General features: G+C 41.7%; 2 protein-coding genes across 2 annotated transcripts in view; one reads left to right on the top strand and one right to left on the bottom strand.

The window, feature by feature from the left end:
* Nucleotides 1–23,624, bottom strand: part of LOC123702520 (spectrin beta chain, non-erythrocytic 1) — a 111,205-nt gene that overhangs the window by 49,572 nt on the left and 38,009 nt on the right. The window contains exons 19-40 of the mRNA XM_045650300.1: nucleotides 22,377–22,526; nucleotides 21,785–21,955; nucleotides 21,217–21,397; nucleotides 20,529–20,701; nucleotides 19,917–20,107; nucleotides 19,070–19,264; nucleotides 18,193–18,367; nucleotides 17,493–17,605; nucleotides 13,015–13,127; nucleotides 12,322–12,446; nucleotides 11,516–11,652; nucleotides 10,573–10,675; nucleotides 10,133–10,206; nucleotides 9,864–9,957; nucleotides 9,493–9,647; nucleotides 8,739–8,847; nucleotides 8,174–8,364; nucleotides 7,268–7,487; nucleotides 6,454–6,672; nucleotides 5,664–5,857; nucleotides 4,696–4,798; nucleotides 4,235–4,380 (exon numbers count right to left, since the gene is read on the bottom strand). Of these exons, the coding sequence (XP_045506256.1) occupies nucleotides 4,235–4,380; nucleotides 4,696–4,798; nucleotides 5,664–5,857; nucleotides 6,454–6,672; nucleotides 7,268–7,487; nucleotides 8,174–8,364; nucleotides 8,739–8,847; nucleotides 9,493–9,647; nucleotides 9,864–9,957; nucleotides 10,133–10,206; nucleotides 10,573–10,675; nucleotides 11,516–11,652; nucleotides 12,322–12,446; nucleotides 13,015–13,127; nucleotides 17,493–17,605; nucleotides 18,193–18,367; nucleotides 19,070–19,264; nucleotides 19,917–20,107; nucleotides 20,529–20,701; nucleotides 21,217–21,397; nucleotides 21,785–21,955; nucleotides 22,377–22,526 (3,332 nt within the window). The remainder of the gene's footprint in view (nucleotides 1–4,234; nucleotides 4,381–4,695; nucleotides 4,799–5,663; nucleotides 5,858–6,453; nucleotides 6,673–7,267; nucleotides 7,488–8,173; nucleotides 8,365–8,738; nucleotides 8,848–9,492; nucleotides 9,648–9,863; nucleotides 9,958–10,132; nucleotides 10,207–10,572; nucleotides 10,676–11,515; nucleotides 11,653–12,321; nucleotides 12,447–13,014; nucleotides 13,128–17,492; nucleotides 17,606–18,192; nucleotides 18,368–19,069; nucleotides 19,265–19,916; nucleotides 20,108–20,528; nucleotides 20,702–21,216; nucleotides 21,398–21,784; nucleotides 21,956–22,376; nucleotides 22,527–23,624) is intronic.
* On the top strand, nucleotides 2,130–3,538 carry LOC123702513. Its single transcript, XM_045650290.1, has one exon. It carries the CDS (start codon nucleotides 2,329–2,331, stop codon nucleotides 3,421–3,423), a length of 1,095 nt encoding a protein of 364 aa, XP_045506246.1. The 5' UTR covers nucleotides 2,130–2,328; the 3' UTR covers nucleotides 3,424–3,538.

The following is a 23,624-nucleotide window of genomic DNA, read 5'->3' as shown; positions in this document are numbered from 1 at the left end:
TTAAGTCTAAAAGCATACAAGATAGGCTATCGTATGTAAATAAATATAAGTTATGTCGAAACTGCCTCAGACAAGGGCATCCTGTCAGTAACTGCCGCATGGGTTCATGTCGACAATGCCAGCAAAAACACAACACTCTCCTCCATAGTTCTAATGATGACGTCACTGCCAACTTAAGCACAGATGAGCAAGTTGAACCAAACGAATCTGTAGCAGCCTTTTCTAGACAAATGTCCAATCATGTTCTCCTATCTACAGCATTGATAGAAGTTTTTAACCCTATTAATAAGCAGGTAGAAAAGGTTCGCGCTCTCTTGGATTGTGGCAGCCAGTCTTCATTTATCACTAAATCCCTGCAACGGAGAATGTCACTAAGAACTTGCCCATTGCAGGCAATAAATGTCATTGGGATTGGTAATAATTCTTCTAATACAGTGTACGAAAGCTGTCTCACTCAAATAAAATCTCTAAATAGCAACTACAGCGTTACTCTTTCATGTCTTGTTCTCAACGAATTGACGGGCCGCTTACCTAAGACCCCAGTTGATATTCAAGCTCTCAAAATACCTAATTCTATCACTTTGGCGGACCCTGAGTTCTACAAGCCAGCTCCGATTGAAGTTTTAATTGGAGCAGATATCTTCTGGGACATTCTAAACAGCGAACAGCTTTCTTTAGGTCCTAATAATCCTAAATTGCAAAATTCTAAATTCGGCTGGATAATAGCTGGCCCAATCAACAATTATTTTAGCAAAGAAATTAATTGCAATCATTCCAGAATTGCAAACCCTACATCTAACAAAATTCACAAAATGCTCACAAAATTCTGGGAGCTTGAAGAGCTTCCCCCAAAAAATGTTCGAAGTCAAAATGACATAGCATGCGAAAAACACTTTCTAAATACCACCACTCGCTTAGAAAGTGGCAGATTCTGTGTGAAGTTACCCCTAAAGGACTCACCTGACTGCCTCGGCGATTCATACTCTCAAGCTAAAAAACGATTCCTAAATCTTGAGAAAAGATTTAGACGAAATAAAGAATTAAAATCGAAATACGTTGAATTCATTCGTGAATACGCTGATATGGGCCATCTATCTGAATCACCTACTCCTATTCCAAATCCATCATATTTTTTGTGTCACCATGCTGTCATAAAGGAGAATAGTGAATCTACCAAACTCCGAGTAGTGTTCGATGGCTCAGCCCCCACAACCTCTGGCTTCTCTGTCAATGACATCCTCATGGTAGGCCCAAATATTCAAGACTCTCTTTTCTCCATTTTAGTGAGAGCTCGGCAACATAAATTCATTTTGACAGGTGACATCACCAAAATGTACCGTCAGGTTCAAATTGAGAGTTCAGATCAAAATTTGCAGCTCATATTATGGAGAGAAGATGAGTCTCAGCCTATCAAAACTCTGCGACTGAGTACTGTCACTTACGGTACCGCAAGTGCCAGTTACTTGAGCACGAGATGTCTTTGGCAGGTTGGACAGGAATGTGGGGACGAAATAATCAAAAATATCATTCAGCACGACTTTTATGTCGATGATCTAATCACCGGCTGTGATGATGAAGATCAACTTAAATACATTCAAAATTCAGTTTCAAACGCTCTAAATTCAGCTTGTTTTCCTCTTCGAAAGTATAAAACTAATTCAAAAAACTTGTTTCAAAATTTACACGAAATTAATACAGAACATTTGACAATCAGTGAGTCGTCGAGCACTCTCGGACTTTGTTGGGATCCATCGAAGGACGCTTTAGTTTTCCTATCGAAATTCCACTTCATAGTGACAAAATCACAAAAAGACTTATCCTCTCAAGTTCATTTCGAATCTTCGATCCTTTAGGTTTTTTGAGCCCGTGCATTATTCAACCAAAGATTTTGCATTAATCAATGTCCATACAGCCGTCGAATCTGAAATTAATTTTGATTTTAAAAAATATTCTAAATTTACAAAACTTCAAAGAACTTTTAGTTACATTTTACGATTTTTACACAACTCTAAAAAACAAAATAAAAACAATAAACTCACCGGCATTTTATCAATTGACGAATTAAATAATTCTTTTAATTTTATTTGCATGCTGTCTCAAAAACAAACCTTTACTTCTGAATTTGATAAGTTGTCAAATAGTAAACCTTTAAGCCCAAATTCAAATATTTTATCGTTATCTCCATTTTTTGATCATCAGGCGAATCTTATAAGAGTCGGTGGCAGGCTCAGTTCATCTGAATATAAATTTGAAAAGAAGCATCCCATTCTTCTAAATTCAACGCATCATGTGACGAAGCTTCTATTTGAACGCGAACACGTTCGATCTATGCATGCAGGACCGCAGCTTCTGTTGTCGATTATTCGCGAGTCTGTTTGGCCTACCAACGGCAGAAAACTAGCTAGGCGCGTTGTCAAAAACTGCGTTACCTGCACACGTCTTCATGGTCAGACCTATAATCCAAAAATGGCTGACTTACCTGCAAATCGCGTCAACGTTGACTTTCCCTTCAAGTCTGTTGGAGTGGACTATGCGGGCCCTTTCTTCATTCTAAATCGTAAAGGACGCGGTGCTAGAGTAGTTAAGTGCTACTTATGTCTGTTTGTGTGTCTGCGCTTCAAATGCATTCACTTAGAGGTCGTATCTGATTTGACAAAAGACGCTTATATTATGACACTTCGCAGATTTGTGGCACGCCGTGGAAAGCCAACCGAAATATTTTCCGATAACGGTAAAAATTTTGTTGCTGCCGCGAAAGAATTAAATAGTTTTCTAAAGGCTAATCAAGAACCTCTGTCTGAGTTTGCTGCTCAGGAGGGAATAAAATTTTCTTTTATCCCCGCTTACGCTCCTCACTTTGGTGGAATATGGGAGGCCGGGGTTAAGTCCGCTAAACATCATATAAAGCGAGTCATGGGCAATACCCATCTTACGTTTGAAGAGCTTTCGACATTGTTTGCTCAAGTTGAGGCTATTCTCAATAGCCGTCCTCTTTGTCCCATGTCATCTTCCCCGAATGACTTCCTATCCTTGTCCCCAGGGCACTTTTTAATTGGAAGACCATTGAATGCACTAACGGCTCCTTCATTGGATGACGCTAAAGAGAGCTCCCTGGATAGATATGGCAGACTTGAACAAATCCGCCAACACTTCTGGAAGAGATGGCAGAAAGAGTATATATCAGAAATGCAACTACGAACAAAATGGAAGGTTGACAAATCAAAAATAAACATTGGAGACCTCGTACTGCTTCAAGAGGATAATTCTCCACCACTTTGTTGGCGCATGGGTCGTATTGTACGATTATTCCATGGAACTGACGGCGTTTGTCGAGTTGCGGACGTCGACACTACAAGAGGCTGCGTTCGAAGACCTTTGGTTCGACTATGTCCTCTGCCCACTTCTGAAGACCTTCAAGCTTGAAAACCTACGCTTTTCACCGGGGGGAGGATTATGTCTACGCCTGTTAAACTTATTATAGCAATCATGAGCTTCAACAACATAGATTGTCATTTTTTTATTTATTATTTATTGGCCGGGTAGAATGTAATTTTTACACTTATCTAAAAATACTTGCCAAAGGTGTGTCGGTCTCGAAAATAAATTGTTTTTAAACGGAATATTGAGTTTCCCTAAAGAAATTCCAGTTCCCAAGCCTAAAGCGGGAACAGTTAGTCTATGCCAATTGCCATGGCAACTATTTGTTTATTTATATTTAATTGGTGAATTCTTGTGACTTTTGCTTACACCTGCGCGGAAGTGACAAACTATCTTTGTCTTTTTTGTTTATATCATTTTATTAGAGCCATCTCTCTTATACAGTCTGTCAATGTAATAAATTAAGTAAAATGAAACTTGTATTTGTGTGTGCCTGACACTGCATAGGAAGCATTTTTTTTTATATCTTGTGAGTATATAACGTATCTATACATAAAATATCATTGGTTGTAACTAGTTATAAGTTAATTTTATTTATTTTTTATGTATTAATGTGCATCGGTACAAATAAATGTATTTTCTTTCTTTCTTTCTTTCTAATTACAAGTAATAAAAATCTGATAAAAAATACAGTCTAATTTATACCGGGTTTATAGTAGCGTACGTTTATTATTATTATCATATCGATAATTATATAGAAACATTGCAATAAGACCTACTCAAATACAATGAAAATGCAAATCTTTCTTGTCTCTTAACAAAATGTGTTAAACTCTAAAAAATAATTGAAACTCACCCCAAAGCCTCCTGTCGTTTTTCAATATCACCAATATATGGGCTGTTAGACGCCAACAATTTCTTGGCAAGTTCCTCGCACTGACTGAATCTCTCCGCACCGCTTTCTACGCGATGACGCAGTTCTTCGAACTTGGATCGGAGTACCTAGGAGCATAAATAGATAAATAAATAATTTTGTTTTGGCATAATCAATAAAATAAGGACAGTATATTGTTGTTTTCAAATAATTTTAATATCATATTTTTATCTTGCTAATACTAAAAGTATTGCGCGAGTTGAGCAAAACATGGTACATTTTTTTAAAGATTAGGGCTTATTACAGTCACAAAACAGACAGAATCAAGGGCTAATAAAAACTGGAATATGTGTTTTACCACGCTAACACAAAGCTCAAATTTACGTGCATATTTCTCACATAAAATTAACAACAGTTTAACACATATATAGTAGAAAACTAACCAAAAGATGCTCATAATCCTGTCCATAGTCTTCGCTCGAAGCAGCGCCGTATTGTTCCTGAATCCAACTCTCCAGTTCTGCGCTTTCGGCTAGATATTCGTGCCTGTGTGATGATAAATATTGCCTTAGATATATGGTTTTTACAACTTTGTACTTTTTTTAAGCTATTGCATAGCTTCTATCGCGAGCCTTGACCTCAGGGACCGAATCGAGAAATTCCGTAACGAAAAAACATCACGCTTCCCACTCCGACGGGCGGAGGTGTGGCTTGAAGGCATAGCATGCAATAGCTTTACCGCGGCAGTCTCCGAGTGTTATACTAGGCTCTGTAGCGAAAACATTTCTTTGCGTGATTCAGAGCGAAGTATCACTACAGTTAACTACAACACTTTTTTCCGTATATTTTGTCGTAGACGCTTCTGTAGCGAGTGGCCACCAGTGTCCGCAACAAAAAATGGTTGTCTGTAAAGTCGGTTTACTGACGATAGTTGAACGTGACAACGTCTTAAGGTCGATTGTGCTTCTTTGTCGCTCGTTCCGCGCTCTCGCTTGCACTTCAAGCCTTACGGAACGCCTCAGAGCGACGTAACGCCGCATGAGTCATGTTTTTTCGTGCGTGCAGCCGGCTCTATCGAATTATAAGACGTTGTCACGTCAAAAAGTGTCAAGTACATGTCATTAGCCACTAGTGGCTGTGGCAGTCTATTTGCGCCGATTCTTAAGCCTTGTTTCCACTTGAGCATGCTCAGGCGAATGAGCGGCTCATTTGGCCGAGCTGCTCAAGTGGAGACGCCTGAGCATGCTCGGGCCGCGCGTGCTCAGGCGTCTCCACTTGAGCGGCTCGGCCAAATGAGCCGCTCATTCGCCTGACCATGCTCAAGTGGAAACAAGGCTTTACGCTTCCGTAGCTGCAGCCGCGGTGCAGACGAGCTGTGTTAACCCTTGCACCGCTGCAGCGCTGCACCCACCTGCACACGCTCTCCACCAGCGCCGCCTGCCGCAGCGCTGCGCGGCGCTGCAGCCGCTGCAGGCTCGCCGCGAGCTGCTGGTGCCGCTCCACCAGCTCCGCTCCTTCCCCACTTTCACTTGTGCACATGGCGCCCGCCACGTGGCCCATCTCGGCGATTATGGCCGCGTACGTGTCCAGTTCTAACTCCACCGCCTGCGAAAAAGACAAAATATTTAGAAAAAAAAAGAAAAAAAAAATACAGCTCTAACTCTACCGCCTGTGAATTACACAATAATTTCTTTAAAAAATGGAAAAACCAGTTCCAACAATTTTTACATCAAGTGAAGCGTTCCAAAACAATGTTCCCTATTTTACCTAAAAATAAGAACACTAACCTTATGCCTTGTCAGCAATTGCGTAGCTCGATGTCTATCATTGCCGACGTCAGCGTTGGCCAACTCAGAGGCTTTGTTAGCGAGCCACGAGTCCACTTCAAGCGCGTCGTGCATGAACTGCTGCACTTTTTAATCTCAACCAGACCTTATAGCGACTCCAGGAAATGTTTTTGGGCTATATACCGTTCTTAAACTCGAAATTAGGCCAACAATCTTATAATCTGGTCAGAAATTGCGTGGCGCGACCCTAAAGTGACTTCAGAAGAAATTTACGGACTATCCACCCTTCTAAATCCTAAAATATAGCTACTAACCTTGCGTCTGGTCAGCAATTGTGAAGCCTAACCTTAAAACGACTTCAGAGGAAGTTTTCGGACTATCCACCCTTCTTAACCTCAAAATAAGGCCACTAACCTTATGCCTTGTCAGCAACTGAGTGGCCCGATGTCTATCATTGCCGACGTCAGCGCTGGCCAACTCAGCCGCTTTGTCAGCGAGCCACGAGTCCACTTCAAGCGCGTCGTGCATGAACTGCTGCGCTTTAAGCGCTGTCTCCAAGCGGGCGGCGCGCTCTTCAGCCGCTTGAGACACTTCGGAGTACGCTTGTTCTAGTTCCTTGCAGAGCTTCTTTATCTGTTGAGAGGAAAAACAATGTTTTAGTGGAAAATTTTTGTGTGTAAATTGTGTATTGAATTTTTCAAAAACTCATCCCACTTCAGAAATTGCTCATAAAATAAATGTTAACCATGAAGACTACTTTTTTATATATAAATACACATTAATGATATAAAAAGGCAAAAACAAGACAAGAGAGTTTTTGCTATTCACAAAAAATTCTGGATCATAGACCATTTTGTAAATCCAACTTTCTGCCTGTCTCTGTCTGTGCGCATTAAAATATATAAACATAACAAAGATGAATTTGCACAAATAACATAAGTCGATAGCATTTCAAAACACACCAATTTATTACATAAATTTTTTACACTCCACAACATTTCTCTAGATAATAATCTTAGGGCCGATTTTTCAATCCTTGATTAAAATTTATCCGTCCAATAAAGTATTACACGAACATTTTAAAATGTCACCTGTAAACTGTCATATACGGACAATTAGAATACATTTTTGAAATGGTAGTTTAATACGTTATTCGATGAATAAGTTTTAACCAAGGATTGAAAAATCAGCCCTTATATGAACAAACTTTTTAGTCACAAAATTCTACCTTATCCGCTTGCGGATTATCCGGCAGCTGTTTTCCCGTCTCCAACACGCGGGCGACATTAGGGCTTCGCCCCTGCAGCTCCGCCCGTAGCTTGGCGTGTCTCTTCTGCGCAGTTTGTGCCGCGTGCAAGTCTTGAGGCAGGCTCGTGGACGAGGCCGCAGCCCTACGCTCTTCGACCCATGCTGTTTCGGCTACTACTTCCGCTGCTAGCTTGTGCAATCTGAAATTTAAATATTTTTTCAGGACAATTTTCACACACGGAACGATCTGATCCATTACTAAGCTTTCGCTTTTGTTCTGGAAACCATATAGCTGATAAACATACATATTCAATTTTAAATATATGTATACCTATCTTGATAATTAAGTTAGTATGTCCATCCCAAGACACTTTGGTAAATTGTGGCGTCAAAGCCCGAAATAATTTATACCGGTTGGAACTTGGGGATGACTATGTACCAAGTACCAACTAATGAAACCACCGCCAATAATCATAATAATTCAAAGCGTGTTATTTTCATACAAATTATTTAGTAGAAAATTTGACACAAAACATAAGAACAAGAATTCGTAAAACAGAGAAGTGTGGCAACCGCGCAGTGTACAATTAATTTTTTGTATCTTCGTCTTCACCAAGTAAATGTTTGGCAATATAAATAAATGTTTTGAAGTGAAACTTCTTTATCGGGGTTGAAAAAATTTAGTGTAACATTTTTTCGTTACGCGTGACATTTTTCCGTTACGCGCCATCTTTTTCTTATCCCTACCACGCGTGATTCGACGTAATTCTGTAAAGTTGCATATAGTAAATTATTTTTTGAAAAATAAGGTCATAAAGAAGTTTCACTTCTTACGTGTGTACACTAGTACACACACACATTTTTTTCTTTAAAAATCTCCACTCACTGTAGACTATTCTCCAGGGCTCTTCTCCTGTCCCTGGCCCTAGGCCTTAACGCCGCGCAGGCCTCCTGTAGGGCTGCGCAGTCCCTCTGTATAGCGGCACTGTCAAAGTGCCCTCCAGAGACTAGGTCTGCGCCCTGGACCGATAGGGCTTCGGCGCGTTGCTCCATTTGAGTTAGCTCTTGTTCTAGTGCCTGGATAGGGAGAAGATATGTAACGATATTACAGAAATCAGAATTTCTTGGTTCAGATGAAAAAAAAAAAGGTTAAGAGGATATTTAAGTATTTCATAATTGTAAAGGTTTTCATAAGTAAAAAATTGATGAAATATGTTGATTACATTTCTATTATTTCGAAATCTGATTCATTTCAACCAAAAAAATATCAATAAAGTGTTAGTACCTAGTCTAAAAATGAAATTTAAAGGTTAAACACATTCTTGAAGTATTACATCAAAATTTATCACATAAAATATTGTGTCATGGCATGTCAACACGTACAAGCGTCTGAATTTAAACGTATATTTGAATAAAAATATTTTTCAAATATAAATAATTTAAATTCCTACCTGATGCTGATTCAACAGTCGCTTACAGCTCCTCAGATCTGTGCCAATCTCTTCGCTGTTGAGCGCACGCTCCAACTCAGCCAAACGTGCTTTCGCGTCTTCTACAGCCCTATAATGTAGAAAAAGTGTATAAATATTTTTATTATGTTTTTGTATTACTTTGTGCTTATCCTTTTTCAGGATTTCTCTAAAAATAATTATGGCAACATTTTCAAAAAATTTGATATGATATTACATACTTTGCAGCATTTTTTGATATTCAATAGTTAATTGAAAATATCCATGATAGCCTATTTGATACTTTGATGTACATTTTCATACATATCTTATCATTTTAACTCTGAGATAATTTGAACAGAAAAAAAAAGAATTTCCCTGGTTTTTTTTTACAAGCATTTATAATTCGTCATTCCTAGACATAAAAGAGATTCTCAATGAAGCAAGCTTATTTATTATCTTTCTCTTTTTAAGTCAAAATTAAGTCTACAAATTCGCCAGACGGTCTGACACGATTATTTTTGTTTTTTAATACTGTTTTAACAGTGAAATAAATATTTATTCATTGATTCTTACCGTCTATGCTGTCTCTGTTGAGCAGCTTGTCTTAATTTGTAGCAAATTAAGACAAGCTGCTCAACCTTATCGCGCGACGCTGCTACAAGCGTCTCCCAACCCGCCTGCAACTTCGCCAGACGGTCTAACACGTTCCTGCTCAAATTGTCTGACCATTTTCTGTTACTTTCTAGATTCTTACCGTCTATGCTGTCTCTGTTGAGCAGCTTGTCTCAGCTTGCTACCCTTATCGCGCGACGCTGCTACAAGCGTCTCCCAACCCGTCTGTAACTTCGCCAGACGGTCTGATATGTTCTTGGCGCGGCTGGGGTCTGATTTCTGGAGCGATTGTCCGATCTGCAGATGGGATAAATTATAAAGTCGATATTTATAAGACAGTGTTTCTTTATCTTTCAAATCTATTATTTCATGTTTGTATAGAACAAAATTAAATGCACAAAGTTTATTGCAATAGTGCTGAAATACATGTAAGTATTTAAATTACATTAAAAATCTTTCTTTAGATAATTTCCTAAGACTAACCGACTAAAGATTTGACTAAAAGTCACTTACGCTCTCCACATTTCTAAGTTGTTTCTCATTCGCTTGTAATTCTCTCTCGAACGCTTCGTGTTTTTGCAGTTTACGTTCTAAATTGGCCAATTCTCTGCAAAAATTAATATAAATTATTTATTTATCAATAAAATCGTAGTAATTCTGTACATCTGTCTTCGTCTGTCACTGTCATTTTATAAAAAAAAAAAATGAATGTGATGAAATTAAATGCACCTCCCGTTAATAAAACAGAAATTTTATAAATAATTATTTTGAATTATTTGTACCTGTAACTTTGGTCATTCGCAGTACGCGTTTTGTCTTGAATCCAAGCCTGCAGCTCTTCCGTGGATGCTACGAACTGGAAAAAAAAACCATTATAAATTTCATAAATTGCTTTTTGACAAAGTATGTACTTCCAACAATATGACAGGTATTTCTGGATCCTTGAAGGTTTTAGTTTTTTACCTTTACGTGTTATATGAAGTAATTATTATGCATTGAAACCTATGAAGCTAATGTTTATTGAAAACTTTATTTTAAAGATTAGTCAAAATTAAAAGTATTAAGGAGAAATATGTCTAAATTTCGTAAATTTTGACAAATCGACACCTTGTTCTTTCCTTTTTTGGGCGGTTGAGAAGTTGTTAACATTGTATATACCTTTTCATCTTAAATCATCAACGTTAAATCACCTTTTCAATCATCAAAACGAGAAATAACTTACCTGTTGGTGAGCCAAGTTAGCGAGCAACGCGCGGCGCCGCTCGGCCAATGCCTGTCTGACTTTCTCTCGCCTTTGTAGTACTGCATCTCGCCGAGCAATAATACTGTAAAAATTGCGAAATCATAAATATGGGTTCGTACGATTGATGGTCCTTCGAGCCAGATTGACATGTAGGAATTTATATTCTGCAGTAATAAAAAAAACTGATTTTGTTGGAATTGAATGGGAAGTTTTATCCTGTTTGCACAGCAAGATATAGTGTTCTTTAACCCCATAAACACAAGATTAACAATTCCAGCGCACACTCCGCGGACGCGCGATGCGACAATAAATAGCAGGGGAAAATTAACCATCATACTAATAACATAAGCATCATAATCCCATAGCATTCCCGCTTGTTCGCGTGGTATTATCATTTTGTATCGCTTGACTGTCATCACCACCTGGTGTAAAGCCATAATGACCCGTAACGTTATACAAACAAGAGTCACAATCCCATAGCACTCCCGCTCCTGTGGCAATCTCGCCACGCTCACCCCGTGCTCCACCACTACGATCCGTAACGCTTTACATACAAGGGTCACAATCCCACTCACCGCTCGCTCGCGTGATGCGCGGGCAACAGAGCGGCGACGCGCTACTACTATGAACCTTAACGCTATACAAACAAGAGTCACAATCCCATAGCACTCCCGCTCCTGTGGCAATCTCGCCACGCTCACCCCGTGCTCCACCACTACGATCCGTAACGCTTTACATACAAGGGTCACAATCCCACTCACCGCTCGCTCGCGTGATGCGCGGGCAACAGAGCGGCGACGCGCTACTACTATGAACCTTAACGCTATACAAACAAGAGTCACAATCCCATAGCACTCCCACTCCTGTGGCATGCTCCACTACAATGACCCGTAACGCTATACACACAAGGGCCACAACTCACCGCTCGCTCGCGTGATGCGCGGGCAACAAACCGGCGGCCCGCTGCGCAAACGCAGCAACACGTTCGTCCTGCGCCGCGAGTCGTGCTTCGGCCTCCTCTTGCCGCTTCACCAGCGTCTCCGCCTCGTCTACGGACGCCTGCCACAGATACAAAAAGGTTAGATATTGAAATAAAAGCCGCCACTGGCGCGTAATATACTGACAATAAAGAGATAAAAGATTTCATTCGACACTGACGGCTGACGATCAATAAAGCTAAGAAATAAAAGATTTCCTATGAAAAAACATACATTTCTTCTTCAATTCTTCTCCACCCAGCTTGTCACTTTTTCACACACTAACTTTTTCGTTACGGATTTTCTCGATTCGGTCCCCGCGCTCAAGGCCCGCAATAGAAGCTATGCAATAGCTTAAAATTGGTTGTCTGTAAAATCGGTTTACTGACGATAGTTGAACGTGACAACGACTGCTGTCACGTTGAACTTTGTTGCTCGTTCCGTGCTCTCGTTGCACTTCAAGCCTGGAACGCCTCAGAGCGAGGTAACGCCGCATGAGTCATGTTTTTTCGTGCGTTTAGCCGGCTCTATCAAATTATAAGACGTTATCACGTCAAAAACACTAAAAAAAAGACGTGTGGCACTCGGGGACTGCCGCGGTAAAGCTATTACATTCTATGCCTTCAAGCCACACCTCCGCCCGTCGGAGTGGAGAGCGTGAGGTTTTTTCGTTACGGAATTTCTGGATTCGGTCCCCGCGCTCAAGGCCCGCGATAGAAGCTATGCAATAGCTTAATAACAATATCCTTACCCCATACTCCTTATACTCCAAGAAGGCTTCATGAGCGCCGCTACACGCGTCGATCTGATCCGCCTCGCGGTTGAAACTTTGTAGTTGGAGTAATTCTTTCAGATATTTGTCTTTGTCTTGCCATTCTGTGGGAGAAAACACATTTTAGGGATGTATTATAATAAACACATTTAGGGCTGATTTTTCAATCCTTGGTTAAAACTTATTCATCGAATAATGTATTAAACTACCATTTCAAAAATGTATTCTAATTGTCCGTATATGACAGTTTACAGGTGACATTTTAAAATGTTCGTGTAATACTTTATTGGACGGATTAATTTTAACCAAGGATTGAAAAATCGGCCCTTAAAGATTACACAATGTATCTATACAATGCGGAAACTTATTAATTCGTAATTTATAAAAGATTTAAATGTTTTGAAATTATCAAAATAGTTTTTTTTTTTTGGTATTTTTCATCCATTCTACAAATAAAAAAGCGCGTCTGTGCACACGAGTCAGAAGCGAATCTTCTTTGGCAAGATTCAGAGATACCAAAATCGTCGCCTTTCTGCATGACACGACAGCATTGCCGTGACCTTGAAATTACTTACGCACTTACGCACCTAAACAAATTTCACTTCACAATGAACTAAACACACTTTATAATTATGCAAAGACTGAAAATGAATTTATCAAAGAATTCTATACCTTTATGAACAGCCTTTTGCTCAGCCTCCAACTGTTGAATCTTGTCCTTAACGTCTGCGAGATTTGGATTTGTGGCCAACAACTGTTTGCCGAGACCGATCACTTCTTTGAATCTGAAAGAGGACATTATATTTTCATTAAATTTAGACAAAATATAACAAGTAAAAGTAGTTTTAGTAATTAGCACATGTAATAATATGTAGTTATTAATAATATCAAATCTTTTTTATTTTTTACTTTTCCGTTTTTGTGAGTGGGTGGGTAGAGGGAGTGGGTGGGTAGTGTGAGTGGGTGGGTAAAGGGAGTGGGTTGGTAGAGGGTTATGGTGGATAGTGTGAATGGGTGGGTAGAGAAAGTGGGTGGGAAGAGAGTTAGGGTGAGTAGTGTGATTGGATGGGTAGAGGGTTTGGGTCGGTAGTGTGAATGGGTGGGTAGAGGGAGTGGGTGGGTAGAGGGTTATGGTGGATAGTGTGAATGGGTGGGTAGAGGAAGTGGGTGGAAAGAGGGTAAGGGTGAGTAGTGTGATTGGATGGGTAGAGGGTTTGGGTCGGTATTGTGAATGGGTGGGTAGAGGAAGTGGGTGGGTAGAGGGAGTGGGTGGGAAGAGGGTTAGGGTGAGTAGTGTGAATGGGTGGGTAGAGGAAGTTGGTGGGTAGAAGGAGGGTAGAGGGAGTGGGTGGGTAGAGGGTGTGGGTGGGTAGTGTGAGTGGGTGGGTAGAGGGAGTGGGTGGTTAGAGGGTTATGGTGGATAGTGTGAATGGGTGGTTAGAGGAAGTGGGTGGGTAGAGGGTTATTTATTTTTTATTTTTTTTTTCTTTTCAGAACCAAAGACACATATACATATTATCACAATACTCTGCCAAACTGTAAAAAAATTTGTTGGCAGATGTAGCTCCATTTTACAAATGTACTTCCATTTTACTTATAAATACAAGAAATTTACACTACAATTTAATTTAACACTGATATTCTAACTAACAATGTTACATTTCAACGGCCACAGATCATCAACACATCAACTCACTCTCAAATGCATTTAAAAAATATCTTCTTAATTCCTTCCTAATAATTCCATCCTTCCTACCACTCTCCTTAATTTTCATTGGGATTCTATTAAACAGTTTTGGCACTATGTACTTTCTATGTCTCTGTCCATAGTAGTTACAATAATGTGGCACTTCTAATACATTTTTAGTTCTTATGTTATAAGACATTGTTTTATTAATACAGATTTTAAATTCATCATTATGAAATTGTTCCATTGCTATTAACATTTTTACCTTCTCATGAACAGGCAGCATCTTGCACTCTACAAATAAATAGTAATAATCATTATTTTTTTTACAGCGGATTTTTACATTTTCATGTGCTAATATTTTAATAAATTTTAATTGAAGCGCTTTTATTTTATCAAGGTAAGTCTTAAAAGTGCGCCCATAGCTAGCCAATCCATAAGAAAGTAGTGAGTCAGTCAATGCATAGTACACAATATACATAGTGGCCTTATCTAATATAAAACTAAGTTGATGAAATTTTACAAGAACTGCCCTCAGCCTATCCGAAAGATTAAGAATATGAGATTTCCATGAAAAGTATTTATCAATAACTAACCCCAAGTATTTGCATTCTTCCACTAATTCAATATTTTTACAATTACATTTCTTTGCAATATGTAGACATTCATAATTATGACCTAATATTTTTGGCGAATTCGTAGTCTTACAATAAGGTGAGCGAATATGTATACATTTTGTTTAATTCATATTGATTATGATTCCATTATCGTGCGCCCATTTTATTATATTTGTAAAGTAATTTTGTATTTTAGCTTCTAATATGTGCATATCTTTATGCGCATAGAGTAGACATGTATCATCCGCATACATATATATACTGCAATCACGTACTACACTGCACATACTGTTCACATGCATTATGTATCCAACGGGTTCGAACACGGAGCCGGTTGGCACGCCACACTCAACCTTTGCCGGCTTACTGGCCTCCCCGCTAACCATTGTTACAAGTGTTCTATTCCCAAGGTACGCCTGGAGCCATTTACTAACACTCCCTACGACCCCACACTCTTCCATTGCCTGAAGCAGCTGGTGGTGCTCCAAAGTGTCAAAAGCTTTTTTGAAGTCTATGAAAACGATCACCACCTGCTTCCGTTGGTCTAGGGCCTCATTAACTTCAACCGTGAATCGTGCCAGGAGCGTCTCCGTGCTTCGGCCCCGCCGAAATCCATATTGGTTATCCGTTCATACATTATTTTTTTCTAAAAAACTACTAATCTGTCCGACAATATATTTTTCTACAATTTTATTTATAACCGACAATATTGCTATGGGTCTATAATTTGTGTAATCTGTATGTGCTCCCTGTTTGAAAATAGGTCTGGTTATAGCGGATTTTAACATATCAGGATACAGCCCTTTGTCTACACATAAATTTATAAACTGTGTACTTTTTAACATTTTTATCTCTTTTACCCTTATTTTATCTATACCAGGCGATTTATTAGAACTTAAATTATTAATTATTTTTTCAACATCCTTGGATGATGCTTTTTGAAGCCTTAGTGACACTAAACTATCTTTAATGTAAGTATATGGATCAAGGAATTTATAATCACAGTTGTGTTTAATATTTGAGATCTCTTTTGTAAATGTGTGAGAAAATTTATCACAAATGTTTACTGTAGTATCCGATTTACCTAAATATTTTATGGTGGATAGTGTGAATGGGTGGGTAGAGGGAGTGGGTGGGTAGAAGGAGGGTAGAGGGAGTGGGTGGGTAGAGGGAGTGGGTGGGTAGAGGGAGTGGGTGGGTAGTGTTAGTGGGTGGGTAGAGGAAGTGGGTGGGAAGAGGGTTAGGGTGAGTAGTGTGATTGGATGGGTAGAGGGTTTGGGTCGGTAGTGTGAATGGGTGGGTAGAGGGTTTGGGTCGGTAGTGTGAATGGGTGGGTAGAGGAAGTGGGTGGGTAGAGGGAGTGGGTGGGAAGAGGGTTAGGGTGAGTAGTGTGAATGGGTGGGTAGAGGGAGTGGGTGGGTGGGTAGAGGGAGTGGGTGGGTGGGTAGAGGGAGTGGGTGGGTAGAAAGAGGGTAGAGGGAGTGGGTGGGTAGAGGGAGTGGGTGGATAGTAATGGGTGGGTAGAGGGAGTGGGTGGGTAGTGTGAGTAGGTGGGTGAATGGGTGGGTAGAGGAAGTGGGTGGGAAGAGGGTTAGGGTGAGTAGTGTGATTGGGTGGGTAGAGGGAGTGGGTGGGAAGAGGGTAAGGGTGAGTAGTGTGATTGGATGGGTAGAGGGTTTGGGTCGGTAGTGTGAATGGGTGGGTAGAGGAAGTGGGTGGGTAGAGGGAGTGGGTGGGTAGAGGGAGTGGGTGGGTAGAGTGTGTGGGTGGGTAGAGGGAGTGGGTGGGTAGAGGGTTATGGTGGATAGTGTGAATGGGTGGGTAGAGGGAGTGGGAGGGTAGTGTGAGTGGGTGGGTGAATGGGTAGGTAGAGGGAGTGGGGGAGAAGAGGGTAAGGGTGAGTAGTGTGATTGGATGGGAAGAGGGTTTGGGTCGGTAGTGTGAAAGGGTGGGTAGAGGAAGTGGGTGGGTAGAGGGAGTGGGTGGGAAGAGGGAGTGAGTGGGTAGAGGGAGTGGGTGGGTAGTGTGAGTGGGTGGGTGAATGGGTGGGTAGAGGGAGTGGGTGGGTAGAGTGTGTGGGTGGATAGAGGGAGTGGGTGGGTGGGTAGAGGAAGTGGGTGGGAAGAGGGTTAGGGTGAGTAGTGTGATTGGGTGGGTAGAGGGAGTGGGTGGGAAGAGGGTAAGGGTGAGTAGTGTGATTGGATGGGTAGAGGGTTTGGGTCGGTAGTGTGAATGGGTGGGTAGAGGAAGTGGGTGGGTAGAGGGAGTGGGTGGGAAGAGGGAGTGGGTGGGTAGAGGGAGTGGGTGGGTAGTGTGTGGGTGGGTGAATGGGTGGGTAGAGGGAGTGGGTGGGTAGAGTGTGTGGGTGGGTAGAGGGAGTGGGTGGGTAGAAGGAGGGTAGAGGGAGTGGGTGGTTAGAGGGTTATGGTGGATAGTGTGAATGGGTGGGTAGAGGGTTAGGGTGAGTAGTGTGATTGGATGGGTAGAGGGTTTGGGTCGGTAGTGTGAATGGGTGGGTAGAGGAAGTGGGTGGGTAGAGGGAGAGGGTGGGTAGTGTGAGTGGGTGTGTAGGAGGGTAGGAGGAGTGGGTGGGTAGAGTGTGTGGGTGGGTAGCTTGACAGGTAATACCACACCAGTTATCAGAAATTAAGTCACGTATTTTTGAAGTAATGGACATTTTTTTTTAATTCCAGAAAATGTAGGTACATCATGCAACAGATTTTCGTTCCTGTTACAAATATTTACTTTTCGCCAATTTTTTTTCTCTTACGTCATCCCGAATAATGCTTTATGTAACCTGTGATCCTAAACCCTGTGTCGAACTCTGAATAAAAAAAATAACTCACTCATCATCATGCGCCTTAATATCATCGTGCAACTCTTGGTGGTCTTTCAACAACGCCTCCGCTGTGGCCACGTCTTTGGCTGTCACGTCTGATGACACTTGTTCTCGTACTTTCTGTTATAAATACACAAATTATCTAATTAGTACTGGAGAATATTTGTTACAACGCCATCTAGTGACGAGCTACAGAAATGAAGTGAGAACTTCGGAAGAAGAGTAAGAGAAGTGATAAATTGAACTAGAGTGAGATAGTGAGACTTTTGGAAACAATGTACATTTCAGTTTACTTAAGCTGACAATGCTTTTATTTATTTATTTAATCTGAAATATAATAGGCCATCCACACGTCTGCCGAACAACGTGTCAAACAACGAACACATCGGGACGGCGCTATACGGAGAAGCGAGAAGGAAATAAGTACATCTCGTTTCTTCGTATAGTGCTGTCCCTACGTGTGTATGGCCTATAAAATACTCGCTGAACAGACGTACGTTGTTCTGTCATTTGACAGTTCACGCGAAGTTCAAGAAGAGAAGGTAACTTATCTTAACTTAATTTGTTTAAGGTTATCTTTTTAAGCTATTGCATAGCTTCTATCGCGGGCCTTGAGCGTGGATACCGAATCTAGAAATTCCGTAACGAACGGAACGTTGCCTTACGTCTTTTTTTTTACTTTTTTATCCCCTCTACGTGACACTAACCTGCACCCAGTCCTGCAGCTGCGCAGAGCTATTGCCGAATATTTGATGTCCCACCGCACTCTCTAGCCTACTCCTTCTCTCTGCTGCTTGCGCTTGACATCTGACCCACATGCTCTCTATCTCTTTTTGTCTCCCTTCGACGTTTGCTCGTTCGCTCGGGTATTGGGACTTGACTCTGTAGAATATGGTTAAGGAAGTGTATTTATTTGGACTGTGAAATGTTCTGGTGGTGTATTTATGTGTTTTTAAAGGTTTTAACGACTGACTGTTTTGATTGTGTTTTTCTGAGGATAAGGTAAAAGGTGGAACAGACAAATTTTACAGCATAATTTTTAAAGCAATCCTTTTTATCGTGATTTTATTTTGGTATCGTGTTTAAGTACGCTATTTGTAGTATACCATCTAACTAAATTACTTTTCCCTAAAAATAAAAATTAATTTTTAATATTAAAAGCGTCACCGTGCTTAAACTACAGCAATGCATAAAAACTCGTATCAATGTTTGTCATTTTCCGTCATTAAAGTCTTGTATAAGCCCGCTCGAGCTGCGTGTGTGTGTGTGTGTGTGCACGTGCCCCCCCTCCCCCCACCGCGGGGCTACACACTCACGAGTCGGCCAGCAGCGTCACCGTGTGCACCTTCTCCCGCAGCGGCTCCAGCTCGCGCTCGAGCTGCACGTGTGTGTGTGTGTGTGTGTGTGTGCACGTGCCCCCCCTCCCCCCACCGCGGGGCTACACACTCACGAGTCGGCCAGCAGCGTCACCGTGTGCACCTTCTCCCGCAGCGGCTCCAGCTCGCGCTCGAGCTGCACGTGTGTGTGTGTGTGTGTGTGTGTGCACGTGCCCCCCCTCCCCCCACCGCGGGGCTACACACTCACGAGTCGGCCAGCAGCGTCACCGTGTGCACCTTCTCCCGCAGCGGCTCCAGCTCGCGCTCGAGCTGCGCGTGCCGCCGCTGCAGCGCTTGAACTGTGCGCAGGTCAGCTGCTGGAGCGCTGCTCACTTCAAGCTGCTGTTCCTTCTCGCACATCCAGTCGAGCGCTTCGTCGCACGTGCGATTGAATAGCTCAACGCTGAAACAAAAAAGTTTAAAGTTAGCGCTGGAATCACATATTAAGACTATATATAATATGAAAGAGACATCAAAGAAACACGCCAGATCAACACATAACAAAGACAAAGGAAAGATTCTCGCTTCTGGATGAGTTATGTTTAGCTCAGCTGTCAGATAAATGGCAAATAATGTACGAAAATATGCGTCAAAATACGCTATGAGGGACTATCAGCAAACGATGCAACTAACCGTTAGATTATTTACAAAAGAAATGATAAACTAAGACCCCAAATGAGATCCTTGAGGAACTCCGGCTGCAATCTAATCGAAACATTGGAGTCGAATACTAGAAATAAATATATTCGCGAATCTAACAAAAGATTTTGAATATACAACGCGCATCATCAATGTAATGACCAGTGAATAAATATTTCAGATATCTCTATCTTAAAAAAAAAAAATTCATGGTACAATAAATCAAAGGCCTTGTTAAAATCCTGCTTTGAAACATAAGTAAAAATTTTAATACTGCAATTTATTGCTACTGCTACTGCTGCTTTTTTGCTATCGCCTTTGCCGCTTGTCTATACTTCACCACCAAATATTCTGCGGCAGTGTCTATTTCTTCTTAACCCTTGTTACCTAGTATTTACATAGCACTAAGCACTCACCTAGACGCGCCCTCCAGACTCTTCTCCTTCTGCTGTTTGAGCCGCAGCAGTCTGTCCCACTGCTGTCTCAACTGCTGTCTTCGTGCTGTCGCTTTAGCCGCTTGTCCGTGCTTAGCGGCGACTAATTCTTCTGCGGCCGCGTCTATGCGTTCTAGACGCTTCGATGCAGCGGAAAGGTCGGTGACGAATTTCTGTTTGGCATTTAATGAATGAGTTAGATATAATATTATGCCACAGTAAAAATTACTACCTACTAATTATATTATTTCATAATAGATTCAACTCTTCTTCAGTTCCTGGTTAATACTTGGAACTACCAAAAAAATCATCGAATTAATTTCTTATCTTACACAAACATTCACCCTACTAACTACCCTATAAACCCAAAAGACAACTAATCACTACATAGTATAAAACAAAGTCGCTTTCTCTGTCTCTATGTCCCTTTGTATGCTTAAATCTTTAAAACTACGCAACGGATTTTGATGCGGTTTTTTTAATAGATAGAGTGATTCAAGAGGAAGGTTTTGGTATATAATTTATTAGGTTTTAGAAAAAGCGGGCGAAGCCGCGGGCGGTAAGCTAGTTCCTCATAAAACCCATGTTACCCACCTCATACTTCCTCTTAGCGGTATCCACGCTGTCATCCTTCTCATCTGTACGCAGCATCCTCTCCTTATCCTTCATCCACTTGTCGAAGTCATCACATTCCGCGAAGAAGCTGTATAGCTTGATCGCGTCTTCGAGCTGTGCGCGACGGGATTCGGATAGCTTGAGTAGCTCGTCTGTAAAGGCGTATTTTAGTAAAGTGAAAGGTGATAGAAATTTCATAAGCCTTAATATATTTTGTTACAGACACGAGTGTAATAGATATTTAAGTATTTCCAAGATTTTTTTTATCTAAAGTAGAACTTTGTGAATTAGAGTGTTAGTTTGTGAGTGATTTTGTTTTATACAGGTTGAAAGAAATTAATAGAAAAATAACAGCATGTGAAATAAAATGGAAATGAATCCATTCCTAACTTTTCTTGAAATTTTTGATACTTAAATTTTGATGGATTTGGAAGAGATATTGAGAGAAGAGATGGAAGAAATTTTGAAGGTGCATCTATCCCCATTAAATCGAATGCTATTAACAAAATTTTAATACGTTTTTATCGCAACATTTGAGTAAAGGTTTTTTAAAGAAGGAACGTCAGCACGTTCTACAATATGTGACATTCGAACTTGGCCAGCGTGGTGGATTATGGCCTGTACCCTCATACAAATATTATGGGCGATGATGATGATGATGACTCACCATACTGCTTATCAATATGCTCCATCCGCTCAGCGACAGGCGGGGCTGGTGGTGCATGGTGAACAGTTCCTCTACGCCGTGTTGGTGCACTAGCCCTACGAACTGGCACTACTTGCTTCACTAGTACTGTCTTCTTGACGCGTTGGACTGTACGCACTTTTTCTGGACGACGCACTTGCACCTGTAGGGGAGGTAAGTATTATCTGAGGCTTAAAATTTATTTCAAAACACTCTTTATACATATTAAATTGAATAAAAAGTAAAAAATATTGTGTGTGTGTTTCAATTGTTGACATGCCTGATAACCTGCAACAGTAGGCAATATTTTGACAATATTAAACGTGTTGTTCGTGTTTTTTTTTTTTATTAAAAATGTTAAATCAGGCCTGTTTTTGTAATTTATGTGAGACGACACAAATTTCAACGAACGAGAAAAAATTTGTAAAAATTTGTGTCTGTTTGTTTGCCTTTTCGTATATGCATGTGCGTACGCATTTATATTTTTTGTGCGAGCACATGTGTGAGTGTACTTGTCCGCATGCATGTGTGTGTGTGTATAAATACTTACAGGCACAAGTCTCGGCTCGATCTCTCGCACATAGTTCGCCGGCACGAAGCCATCAGTGCGGTCCGCTTTGCGCACGGACCACCAGTCCGGGTTTGTCTTGTTCATGAGGAACATCACTTCGCCTTTCGCCATAGATATGCCTTGCCCGCTGAACGCGTATAGCGCTTTCACCTGGAATAAATGTGTAATCGTGGAAAGTAGGTTTTATATGGATGCATGTTTTGATCTTGTTCAGATAGGGCAAAATAATAATCGAAGAATTATACATCGACTAGATAATTTAAGTGTTGGTAAAACTATTTAAAAGTTGCGTTCATATTGCTAAAGAATTGAATCAGGTGCAAATCAATAAATCAACAATATTTTTTGAGTCACTAAAACAGGACAGGCCATCGACAAATGTACCATTTCGCCTAATACTTTTTTAAAAGTCACACAAAGATCCAAATAAAATAAAAAAATGCGTAATTTAAAAGTATGAATTTATTCGATTAAAAGCGCTTTTTCAATGAGTTTTGCTGAATAAAAAAATGTTTTAGCCGAACAAAAAACATGTTACCCTCTAACATTTTTACACCTAACTCAAACACACCTGCGGCACACTCCTCTCCTCCGTGACGGTCCTATGCTCCAGCCTCTCCACCGGCTCCTCCTCCCACACTTCCGTCGGCACCAGCCGCGTCTCGCTGCCCCACTCCTCTTCACTCTCCACTGCTCCACTCGACTCTACTTCTAGCGGCAGCTGCAAATTGAAGGTTGAAATTTAAAATTTGTACGTGGTTTTTGGAGGTATAAAAAAAGCTTATAACATAAAATTTGTACATTTACATTTTTCCAGTACCGATAACAACAAAACTATTGTTTATTATTGTACTGGAAAAATATAAATTAGTCGTAGTTATTTTTAGATTTTTTGCGCTGCTTCGCTGTCTTCTCCTTATACAATACTTGGTCAGGAATCCATAGTACTTAAATTCTTTTTCCTGTCCAAACCATCTCCTGTCTTTTAAAGCGCTAGCAGGTGTTTGCAGCGCTGCAGCACATTTTCCGTTACTTCAAATAACTTTGTAACGTGCACGCTGCGCTCACCTGCAGGGTGTGTATGCCGGCGCTGCGCTCACCTGCAGGGTGTGTATGCCGGCGCTGCGCTCACCTGCAGGGTGTGTATGCCGGCGCTGCGCTCACCTGCAGGGTGTGTATGCCGGCGCTGCGCTCACCTGCAGGGTGTGTATGCCGGCGCTGCGCTCACCTGCAGGGTGTGTATGCCGGCGCTGCGCTCACCTGCAGGGTGTGTATGCCGGCGCTGCGCTCACCTGCAGGGTGTGTATGCCGGCGCTGCGCTCACCTGCAGGGTGTGTATGCCGGCGCTGCGCTCACCTGCAGGGTGTGTATGCCGGCGCTGCGCTCACCTGCAGGGTGTGTATGCCGGCGCTGCGCTCACCTGCAGGGTGTGTATGCCGGCGCTGCGCTCACCTGCAGGGTGTGTATGCCGGCGCTGCGCTCACCTGCAGGGTGTGTATGCCGGCGCTGCGCTCACCTGCAGGGTGTGTATGCCGGCGCTGCGCTCACCTGCAGGGTGTGTATGCCGGCGCTGCGCTCACCTGCAGGGTGTGTATGCCGGCGCTGCGCTCACCTGCAGGGTGTGTATGCCGGCGCTGCGCTCACCTGCAGGGTGTGTATGCCGGCGCTGCGCTCACCTGCAGGGTGTGTATGCCGGCGCTGCGCTCACCTGCAGGGTGTGTATGCCGGCGCTGCGCTCACCTGCAGGGTGTGTATGCCGGCGCTGCGCTCACCTGCAGGGTGTGTATGCCGGCGCTGCGCTCACCTGCAGGGTGTGTAT

The sequence above is a fragment of the Colias croceus genome, chromosome 23 (assembly GCF_905220415.1).
Source record: "Colias croceus chromosome 23, ilColCroc2.1".
In the NCBI taxonomy this organism is placed as follows: domain Eukaryota; kingdom Metazoa; phylum Arthropoda; class Insecta; order Lepidoptera; family Pieridae; genus Colias; species Colias croceus.
Note: the sequence above shows the minus strand (reverse complement) of the source record. Positions and strands in the feature narration are given on the sequence as shown.

Bases quoted from the DNA above. Each gene is read 5' to 3' on its own strand.
- LOC123702513 (XM_045650290.1), top strand. From the start codon at position 2,329: ATGCATGCAGGACCGCAGCTTCTGTTGTCGATTATTCGCGAGTCTGTT.